The sequence below is a fragment of the Limulus polyphemus genome, unplaced genomic scaffold, assembly GCF_000517525.1.
Source record: "Limulus polyphemus unplaced genomic scaffold, Limulus_polyphemus-2.1.2 Scaffold992, whole genome shotgun sequence".
NCBI lineage: Eukaryota > Metazoa > Arthropoda > Merostomata > Xiphosura > Limulidae > Limulus > Limulus polyphemus.
The window spans coordinates 195,527-207,460 of NW_013666602.1; the positions used below are offsets into that span (position 1 = coordinate 195,527).

The window sequence follows — 11,934 nt, forward strand, 5'->3', positions numbered from 1 at the left end:
GGACTGCACTTGACATACTCTGTAATAGAACAAGGCGCTTCCCCCGGATTTTTTTGCCTGGGCTGACTGCATTTGTTGATCACAAAATCAATTGCAAAAAAAATATGAAAAGAACAATCTTATGCAAGATGCTTCCCCTGGATGTTTTTTGCCTGTACATACTGCACTTGTTGATCTTAAAAACTTGTGCAAGGTGCTTCCCCTGGATGTTTTTTGTCTGTACATACTGCACTTGTTGATCTTAAAAACTTATGCAAGGCACTTCCGCTGTTGTTTTTGCCCAGGTGGACCACATTGGGATAATCTGATGTATTCCAAGATGCTTTCCCTGGATGTTTTTTGTTCAGGGGTAGACCACACTTGGCCTATTCATATACAATCTATGGTCCTTTAACCCTAGCCACTTATGCTAATATCACATTATCTGGCAAATACTATGACTATTATTCCTATATTACATAGTATGACCTACTATATATGTGGAAGAATAATGCACTATTTGTTTACAACAGGCTGATTCTGAATTGTCAGACAAAATTTCATCCCACTACTTATTTATGATGCTTCCTTTGTTATTTTTTTGTTTGTTTGTCTTTTAAAATGTGAAGATCGCTCTTGTTGTTACCAATATACTCGACAAGACATCAATGGACTTGCTCCAATGTGCTCCAGGACTCTTCTCTTGGTACATAACTCTTTGGGCCTGTTGTTGATTACATACTAGACATTTCATGTGTCCACTCTGTCCTGATTCACGTCATAGTTATACTGCACTGTTTCAGTATATGGTGCCTGCCTCATACATTCCGTATTATATATATTATTGCTTTGTTACTGGGTGAGAAGCATACCTGTTCTTTTCAGGCAATTGTTATTTGCTTATTTGAACACTGTCACGCCTTCACTGGCCCCTCCACCTTTTCATTGTAGGACTCTAGCTTTGGGTGAGAGGAAGTAGTACTGTTTTGGAAGTTAACATTTTCTTATACTAAAAATGTATTTCTGATAGGTACTTAACTCCTCTCACCCACTTCCTACCTTTCCTCCCTACTGATGTGCTGGTGTTTTTGTTCGTAATTGCCAATTCTTGAAAATGAGGATTGTGCTAGAATAGTAGAGGGAGCTACGTGCACAAGTATAGGTGATGCAGTATGATTGGTGGAAGATAGTCACATGATATGTACATGTTCTGAAATGATGCGAAAATAAAGGGGTATAATAAACTGGTGTGCTATTAGCAAAAATCTTTTAAGCAATGCTTAGAGGGCAAATCAAGGTTGAGATAGCTTTGGGTGAGAAATATTGGAAATACATATTCAGTGTAGGAAAATGTTAACATTTCTAAAATAAGATACTCTCTAATAAGTCCTATATATATCCTTTTTTTCCCCCATTTTACAGATGATAGTGAGTCCGAAGATGGAATCTATCTCCCCAGAAAGACACGAAAAGACAAGGTTGATGTTTATTGGGTGTCATTTCTGGATGGCCACCAGAGGGTTCTGCTTTTTACTCAAGATGAAAGAATTGCCAGTCATGCCAGAAAGGTGAGTCATATACATGTGTTTTATGAATTTTATCAGTAGTGTTTATTGGGTGTCATTTCTGGATGGCCACCAGAGGGTTCTGCTTTTTACTCAAGATGAAAGAATTGCCAGTCATACCAGAAAGGTGAGTCATATACATGTGTTTTATGAATTTTATCAGTAGTGTTTATTGAGTGTCATTTCTGGATGGCCACCAGAGGGTTCTGCTTCTTACTCAGGATGAAAGAGTTGCCAGTCACGCCAGGAAGGTGAGTCATATATACGTGTTTTATGAATTTTATCAGTAGTGATTTTTCTAAAAATCTGCTAGATCGTATGCAATAAAAATTATATATAAAAAATATTTATTTATTTAATAGATATTCAGGACTGTTTTAATTATTGTTAGAACAATAAAAGTTCATAAATATATATTTTTTAAAATTTAGCAAGTAATGCATAAATTATATAAAACTATTTTGATCATAGAAAAAATGTTTCTTGTTCATTAACTTTTTTATATGTAGGTGTAACAATGCATGAGTTACTACTGATTGAACAATGTAGTAAATAGAAGTGAGTAATGCATTTCATCAATGTTAGAGGTTTTAGTGATTCTTTCTTTAATATAGATAGTTTGGTACATGTTAAGATGTCTGTTAACCCCAGATCACCAACTTGTTTACATACCATTCACTATTGATGGAGTCCACATATTGCATCATATTGAGTAATATTATATTTTGCCTGTCACAGTACTTGGTATAAATATCTGGCTAAAATAAGTAGTTGATGTCACTCATATGTAAAATGCTTAGGAAAGCACAGCAGTGATTAGTGGGATTAACTGTAATATCAATGGTCTTTTGGTTTCCATTTTTTGTGTGACTGTCTTTTTAAGGATCTAGTAACTAACATATTCGTGGATCCATCAGAAATTTCGTGCAGAGTAGTTTAGAATGGTTTTTAATCCAATGGTTTTATGAACTCATTTGATAATTAAGATGTTATTATATTCCAAAAGTAAACTATACTTGTATCCTGAAACATTTGTTGTATAATTCAACATTACTAAGTTCTTTGATAAGCTTGTTGAATTTAAGATACCATGTCTTGGCCATTTATAACTCATTATTTATTTGAGCATAGTTTTTTTTTATGTGCAGCTTCTAATATCAGTGTTTGGTTTGGAGCATTATTAACATTTGATACATTAATTAAAGTAACTGGTCATATATTTCTGATGTTTGTACGTTAATATACTACAAACATGAATCAAATTATTGAATTAAATCCCCTAACACAACATGCTGCAGACATAGAAATGCTGTTTTATTTGCTTAATATTTTCTAGAAAGGATTACATTTCTTACCATTAACCCAACTGACATAATGAGAGTTGTTACAGCTAAAAACTGCATTGCTCAACTGGTTATGGTATGGTTTGTGTTTCATTTTATGATCTTGTTTGGTAATAGATGTTTTATTGTTTAGGCAATTGATGGTGAAATGGCAACCTTGGAATGTTTCCTGTCACTTAACAGTATAGGGGTTTCACTTATAAATAGAGCTTATACAGAAGTTGCTTATCTTGGACTCTGCAATGCCCCTCCCATCTGGGAGATCCAGATCAATAACTCCTGGAAATTTCTCACACTTGATCTGTCAGCATGGCTAGAAGACAAGTGGAAAGCAGAATTTCAGATAGCTCAACTGAAAGACTATTTGTATGTAGATTTGAGCAAGATGCAAATGACTAAACCATTTTTTGGTCATTTGCGACGTACTTACACACCTGGTTTATGGTTTCAATTCAGGAAGTCTGATCACCAAATGTATATGCATTTCAAAACCCACAGAATGCAGGTATGCAGTATTAGGATGAATACATTATTTTTTCATTCAATTTCAATTGGTAATTTAGTAACTAAGAAAGCTAGCCAAGTCATACATGCTTTGTTTTCTTATTAAGCTAAGGGTAGTAATAATATATACAATAAACTATGTTTGAATATGTGTATTTTATTATTAACCTAATGTAACTTAGTATGACATTAGAGAATCATTTCAAGTGCATGTGTTCTATGAGTCCTTACATTTAGTAATCTCTTGAAAGGTGGAAAATCAGCTTCCAGATGCTGTATTTCCAACAGTATTTTACTCGGCTCCAACACCTAAGGCTATAATTCGTCGTTCTGGTCCCAGGCCATTTGTCGAACTCAAGCTGTTAACTCATCGAACAGAAGATCTGAACCTGGATACTATCAAGTAGGGAAATGAAAAATTTGTTTATATCAGATACACAGAATATAATATGTATTCAATACACAAGTTTTCAGTTATCCTAACAGGGTATTTCCTTCAATTATCAAGTAGGAAACTGCTAGTAATCTAACTATTAAATGAAGTTTAGTAGAAGATTATAATAAAGGCTGTTGTAGCTAGGATATGATGATGGGTGTAGAATAAGTAGTGGTATTCTTATGCAGTATTTTATCATGTAGGAATTTCTGAAGCTATTACAGTTAACTCTTTCACAATGGGCAGATACAGATTTACATATTCTCACAAAAATCAGTAAGATTTTGTTAGATATCATAAGGTATCTTCTACACAAAGAATGACATTATTTTAAACAAGTCTTTGTAAAAAACTGTTTTTTTTATCTATTGTAGTTATTTGCACTCAAATTCTGAATAGTCCATGTGCAAGGTGATTTTCATTTTAAATATAAAAATATTTTTCTACATCTTACAGTTTTCAAATTTCATTTGCATAACCTCTAGGACCTCCTAAATGAATATCAAAAATGTTTTGAAGGTAAATTCTTATATTTTATTTTCCATTAGTAGTACTACCATATCACCAACTCTGGCTATTATCATCAATTTACAGTGCAATAAAATGTTTAAAATTAAGAAACAGCATTATGTATATACCTTTTAACTCTCTGTTGAATAATCTAAAAATATTTTCTGTGGGTCACCTGCGTAATTTCGCATCTTTATCTTTTCACTTATAGTTTACTTTTAATGTTTTATTTTTCTTTTCTGTCCTTTACAGTTTATTATTAATCTCAACACAAGTCAATGATGCTTTTGGGGCATATTATAGTACCTTCAGGAGAGATGCGCAAACCTTTGACAAAATTATCTTACACTTGCACAACATCGTAAGCCTTGAGAACTTGGGCAACGTTTGAGATAACCTTAAAGAATGTTTAAATTTTCATTTATGCATTCTAAAACATAAATAATACATAATGAACTAAGATATAAAAGTAAAACCTAAATGTAATTTAACTGTCTTTCTAACTATAACATAGTTAGGTAAGAAACAACTGAAGTGCTATTGTGAACAAAGCAACCAACAGTAGAATTCCTTGGATTCCAAAGCTATATTAAGCATTATGAACCCCATAAGACCTGGTAGTTGCTCACCGCTAAAAGTATTAATTTGGTGTTTTATATTATACACATCAGCACGTTTCATTAAATAAAAGATTCGGTTACTGTGAGGTTACTGATACAAAGAATGAGTGACATAGTGGGTGGAGTTAATAATCTAGTCCACAAAGTAAAATTATTTTATTTTTTATCTTATTTTTTTTTTCCTTAGGTATTTTAACTTGCTAGTTCAGCAGATGAATGTTAAACTAGATAAAGGTTTTCTTCTCTCTGTATATGACATGTACACTTCATTATTTCAACCTGAAGAAGAGGTAAGTTTTATAATTTCATGCTTTTGTTTTTTTTATACTGTCACTGGTTTTGTTGGTTAAAAAATTCTTTTAAGATATTTATTTATTGTATTAATTTTTATCATCATTAAATATAGAAAGTTAGAATTATAGTATGATAAATTACTTCATGTAACTAACAAACGAAATAAGATATAGACTGGAGATTACAGTATTAAAATTAAGATCAATTACCTTTCATAAATTTATGAGAGAAAAACAGTAGGTAAAATTTTTGAAATAAAACTTGAAGGATAGAGATTACTCATCAAGGTGTTGAAGAATAATGAAAAAATTTCAATGTTTCATATAAAATGTTTTGTAACTCTTATTAAGATAAAATATGACAGGGAGAACTATTTAAATTAATATGCATAATTATAAATTGAAAATGTTAATTACTAATATAATCCATCTAATTAGGTATAGGGGTCTGATATGTTAAATGAATCAACAGTTTTTCATTAATGTTATTATGGAAAAGATTGCCTGGGTTAAAGACAATTCACTGTTCAAATAAGCATTTCTCATGATTTTGTGAGATTTGATATTTCCATGACCAAGTGGAGGAAAAGTCATAATCATATTGATTAAAATGGTCAGATACAGGTTTATCAGTGTTGCCAATTAAAATGTGCTGAAAATGTGACTAGTTTTACATTTATAAAAGAAGTTAAAGATCATGCAACAAAGATTTGGCTTAGAAGTACAGTTAGTGTTTCTATATGGTTAGCTTACTTTTAAGATCATGTATTAAAACTTTGTTATCAATATGATTTCAGGAAGTGCAGTAAGGATTATTGTTAGGCTAGGAACTAAGGTCAGTATGGTTAAATTCAGGTTGTTAGTATTTGATCTGACTTAAAATATCACATGTCCAGGTTTCATTTTTATTTGTGCAAAACAACAAAAAATTGTAGTCACAAAATACCTCTGGTACATTAGAATCATTTTGTAGGATGTGGAAATTATCAATTATTATTCTGAGGAAATGGATGGCCACTCATGTGGTTTATTGTTAAGCTTAATGGGTTATAATGCTTATGCTGGAGGTTTGATCCCCATGAGGGCACAGCATAAACAGCCCATAGTGCATAACAACAAAGAAATTTGTGTATTGGAGGGATGGCGCAAAACAGTGTTAGGTATTTTTTTAACACTTCCTTACAGAAGGATAGAGCAACTCCGTGTGTGATGAATGTCTAGCTTTATCTAGTGGCTGATAAACTACAGGATTAGAGCTGCCACAGCAGGCAGTATTTGTGTATAGTGCTTTATAAAGTTTTTATTTCTCTTCAACAGTTTGATTAATAATTTCTATCCTAAAATTCAATTTTTGCCCATAATTTTCTTCAATATTTAATCATGAAAGGTCACAAACAGTATGACCTTTGCTGTATTGTTATTATTTATTGTATTGTATACAATATATTGTATTGTTTACATTGTTATTTTTCCATGTTCTTTGAGTGCTTTGTAAATACTATTTCCAAAATGTGAGGCTAACATGAGCCTGAAATGTTTATTCTAAATACAAAAGGGAAAATTCACTTAGTTTTACATCACTTCCACATTTTATAATTGTACATACTAACATATGTTCAACTCATTTATCTTGTTAACTGCATTGTGTTTATAAATATGTGAAGAATGTATTGTTTTTCTTATGCTGAGTTGACGTATGTACTGAAAGTAATTTATTTCCAGAAAAGTCTGATAAAAGCTGATCTTTCAGCAGTGGAAAAGCCTTTAAAGGAGATTAATGTAGGTGTGGTAAGTAGAAAAGAGAGAGACAGAATATTTATCAGCATTTTAAATCCTTTAGACTGGTTTGTAAGTAACAAAAACAAAAATAATGTGAAAATATAAAAAAAAAAATTGTCAGTAGTCATAGCCTTTAGCTCAACTTGAAATGAATTTTAGTGTAATATTATTAATTCATGCACTGTTTTATAATAATATACTTACATACAACATTTTTATCTTTTGTTGCATATAGGCTACACATTTAAGTCTATAATATTAATTGGCATGTTTTTATCTGCTCTAACTTAATTTTTAATATAACTTTCTAAAACATAAAACCTTGTCTATGCCATAAGAGTTTAAAAATAGATACAGTGAATACAAACGTTTTTCTCCATTTCATGTGATAAATGTGAAAAACTGTCAAAAACTATATATATGACTGCTTATTCTCTACTAGTCGTTGTTCTGTTCATTGGTGTGACATAGTATATTTAAAAAATTTGAATAGAGAAATGGAGCTAGATGGATAGACAGAACAATAGAAAGAGACATCTACAGTTGATAAGTATTAATAGATACATAATTAACACACGTTTAAGTAAAAACTTTTTTCTGACTATTTCAGCAGAAGGTATTTGTCATGCAGTATATATTTTTGTGATATTTTCAGGTAAAACTGAGTTAACCAAAGAGCAGTTAGATAGGTTCACTTAATAACAGGAGATTCAATATGATATTTATTATGCACTACTTTTTAGTTCTCTGGCTGATTTTGAGAAACAAAGAACTAGACACAATATGAAAACACGGTGAAAACTATTTATACTCAAAAACAAAATAATGTGAAGAGGATGAAGCACAGTGCCTTTACTAGTTAGCTAACTCTTTGTATTTTCATAACAACTTATAAAGATGTTTAATAAGATTTAGTTAACATTAAATGTTAAACTTCAGGATAATATTACTATTTACAAAGAAATAAATTAATCTTCTCTTACCAAACTGAGGGCTTGTGAAAGAGAGAGCTAGCCAAGTAACCAAGAGATCATAGCATTATATATCCAATATCTGTAAAACCACATTCTCACGATCTATGTCACTGTTAGTCAATCTCAATAAACATAAGGGTGGCTATAACCATGAGATATCACCTGACCTACCATTGTCAACATCCTTGAAAACATGAAATATTACAGCAATACCAACCTTAGGCAAGAACATGTATTATCTCTAGAGAATGGCAAAGGAACAAAGAAAACTAAAATGAAATGAATTCTCAATGGCATGTTATGTTAAATCTGCAATAGTGCAGAATAATTCAAAATAGATATTATAACAAAAAAAAATAGAAATATATTGTGTAATCATACATGACATTGTGTAACAAAAGGGTTAGGCAAGAAAATAGTAATTGAAGGGAGAGAAAATACAAATTTTATAATTACATTTGTGCAAAAAATATTGTTTAAAAGCAATATTATTGAATCTTACATATCAGTATATTAAAGTTCACAAAAGAAAAAAATTGTGACACAACTTAAAATGTGCTACCTGGTTATTGAAACTGCACAAATCAAATTTTAGAAATAACCATAATGAATAAAGAAATATGTATGTACACAACACACATGTGAATATATATATATATATATATATATATATATATATATATAATGCACAACTGCATAAAATTAGCAACTAAAACGTTTGTGATATGTTTCCTTGAAAGTGGTCGCCATTGTTTAAAATAAATTGAACATAGAAATTATGGTTACTTAGTGCCTTCTCAAAAAAAGTATGATTGACTAAGTAGAAAGAACTGGAGAAATATAACATACGAGTAAATATAAAATTAAGTAAAAATGTATTTGAATTTGAGTACATTTTTTCATTGGTTCTATTATGTAACTTTGTGTTAAGTGAAGATGAGACACTGTTCAAGGCCTTTGCATTTAAAGTTTTTGAGGACAAAAGTCTGTACATTAGAAATTTCATTATGATTTTAAGAACTAAAGTGCCTAGGAAGATTGGAGGAGACTTCACATGAGCTGTTTCTCCAGTGTATAGTTTGTTACATTTCCTGTTTTGGATGCAGTAAATGATGTATTCTAATGTGCAAATGTTATGCCTTCTAATATGAAATGTGAAAATTGAGACAGTAATTTTAGTGCTGTTTATGATGTCTATACAAGTATAAAATATTTTTTGGTTATGTTTATGAGAGATCAAAAGAAGTGTGTGAATATGTCAGCTATTGTGGGTAAATAATTAGTAAATCAAAATTAACACTAATCAAGCACTAATATATTGAGTTTTATAATTACTATATGTTGATAAGTTTGTAACTAACATCATTAGTAAAGTAGTTTTTCTCTTGTTTTAATAATAAACTTACATAAGGTCAATATTAAGAATATTCTATAGTATATAAGTATATTTAATATCATTAATTAGATAATAAATGAAGCATTGTCATTTTTACACTAATTTTTTTTTTCTGAATAATTTAAGATCCTTAAACATGTGATAGGCATCCTGTTTCAAATGGAAGGCATTCTTTACTGTGTGATTCCAATTGACTTACATCAAAATTGAGGACTTAAAACACCAAATTTGTGGCTTCTTACCTCTGGTGGGCACAGTGCAGACAGCCCATTGTGAAGCTATGCACTTGGACACAAACAAACAAACTTATAACCAAGCATTAAATAGTATCATCAGATTAAGTAGTCTGATGTTAGATGGAAAGTGATATTTTGCTATCACCTAAGCAGCATGTTGTTGTTATAGATGAATGTGATGAAACTTGCATTGTTTTGAAAATATTCTTAACCAGACTCCATTCTCAGTAAAGTATGTTTAACTTTTTCAGGTTAGTTGACTTAAAATGTATTTTCTTTCAGGAAGCTCTTCACTCTCAGCACAGTCTTTTTTGTAAAAATTGAGTAAACTGAAAATCCTATTGTTATCTTTTCAGGGGGCAACTCGCTCTCAAAGAACTGTTTTTGAGTACATTCATGTATCGCCCCTAAAGGTGAGAAGTTTGGATATTGAAGACATTTAATAAAAAATAATTATTATGTTCAGTTTGAGCCATTACTTAATTCCTAAATACTACCATAAGTATTGTACACATTCCTAGTTTATTTCAAAAGTAACTAAAGTTTTGTTTTGTTTTGTTTTTTAGTGTTATGAACATTGGAAATTTTTCAGTTGTGCAAATTGCTTTGAATTATTTTAAATTACAGAATATTTAGACTACTGTGTGTGATATTGTACAGTGGTATGAAATTCCTAACCTAGAAAAGTAGTGAGTCCTAAAGATTATTATGAATCTAATTCTGATTTGTAATGACTATAAAACTAAAACTAAATTGATAAAAAATTACATGTTTTTCAAGTAATTGATGACATCAGTGAGCTCTGGTTTTGGGTGAAAGACCATGTTGGCACTGCATGTAGTAAATATAGCATGGTTGATAAATATAGTAAGAAAACCAAAGCAGTTTAATAAATCTTGTATCTTAAGATAGTAAAACATATAAATAGCATTTTCAGACCTTGTACACAGTGTATCCCTACCACTTTGTAGGTTCCTTAAAAACCTTATAATTCTACACACTACAGAGATTAAGAACATTATGTTTAATCAAGTTTTGAGCCTTGAAATGTCATTATAGTCCATGTTACCATGTATGGGAATGCTCTATCTGATAACCATGAATGTTAACAGTAGCCCTGCATTGTGGTTTCCATTGTAAAAAGCTCCATTGTAAGGCTTTCACATCCAATGTAAACCCATCCTCCCTGATGTGTTCCGTATTCTATATAATATATGAGGCAACCTCAAACCTTTTTAATGGTTTTGTGGACAGAAATCCATAGGTGCTGTGTTTGATGACTCAACCAACATATTTTCATAATAAGTAGATGAATACCCCTTTTATTCTCCAGCTGCATTGAGATATATGATAGTTTCATGTATTATGAAAGCAACTTTTCTGTACATGTGACTTATATCACTTTTCCTGGTGTAGATTATTTTTGATTATGCTATTTACTGTTGTCTGGGACATATGGATGGCTTTTGCCACTAACCTTTGTATTCATGAATTCTCACCTATTACAAAATGCTGCACTTTGCTTGCCACAGCTGAGGTAGGACTTGTGTCAGGTCTCTTGTTGGATAGTTCTGGTGTCTCAAGTTGATTTTTATTCCTTTGTTTTCTGATGATATTATGTACAAGGGATATATACCCATCTTGGAAATTATAAATCCACATTGTGAACACATCTTTGTAATGTATGAATATTTTGTGTCAGGGAGGGCTGTTATATGACCTTCCAAAAGTGATCAGATTTCAGTGGCATCACACTACCTATGGAATACTAAATATTCTCATAATGTAGTCTGACACATGCTGTTCCGCCATAACTTTAAGTTGGCTGTGGTTATCACATGACTTGCTTAGTTGCATATTCAAAATTGTTTTAATATAACTTACTCAACCCTGTGTGTGTGTGTGTGTGTGCACGCGAGCACATATGCATCACATATATAATTTACAGTATAATAATTGTTTTGGGGATAGATATCACCAATGTCAATATTTTAATTGATTGAAACTAATTCAGAAAAGCTTATATTGACCACCATCTAGAATCTATTTATTTGTTAATTACAGAACCAAATATTCTACTATTTCTAGATACAGTTCAGTTTCAGTCCTCGTGGTGGAATCCATAAAGCTATTCCTGACCCATGGTCACTTCAAGATGATGTTCTTGACTTCTTTCTAAATTCTGTTGGAGCCACTTTAAGTGAAGTAAAAGATGTTGAACTCAGGTAGAATCCTTGTTTGTAATTTAAGAGTAGATTAATACTTATTGTTATTAATTTTTTTTACTATAAATCTTCTG

At 31.1% G+C, this 11,934-nt stretch overlaps 1 protein-coding gene across 1 annotated transcript in view; it reads left to right on the forward strand.

The window, feature by feature from the left end:
• LOC106461581 (vacuolar protein sorting-associated protein 13C-like) overlaps positions 1–11,934 on the forward strand; it is a 219,273-nt gene that overhangs the window by 184,188 nt on the left and 23,151 nt on the right. The window contains exons 38-44 of the mRNA XM_022388591.1: positions 1,402–1,547; positions 3,021–3,392; positions 3,643–3,794; positions 5,145–5,247; positions 6,973–7,038; positions 9,992–10,048; positions 11,724–11,860. Of these exons, the coding sequence (XP_022244299.1) occupies positions 1,402–1,547; positions 3,021–3,392; positions 3,643–3,794; positions 5,145–5,247; positions 6,973–7,038; positions 9,992–10,048; positions 11,724–11,860 (1,033 nt within the window). The remainder of the gene's footprint in view (positions 1–1,401; positions 1,548–3,020; positions 3,393–3,642; positions 3,795–5,144; positions 5,248–6,972; positions 7,039–9,991; positions 10,049–11,723; positions 11,861–11,934) is intronic.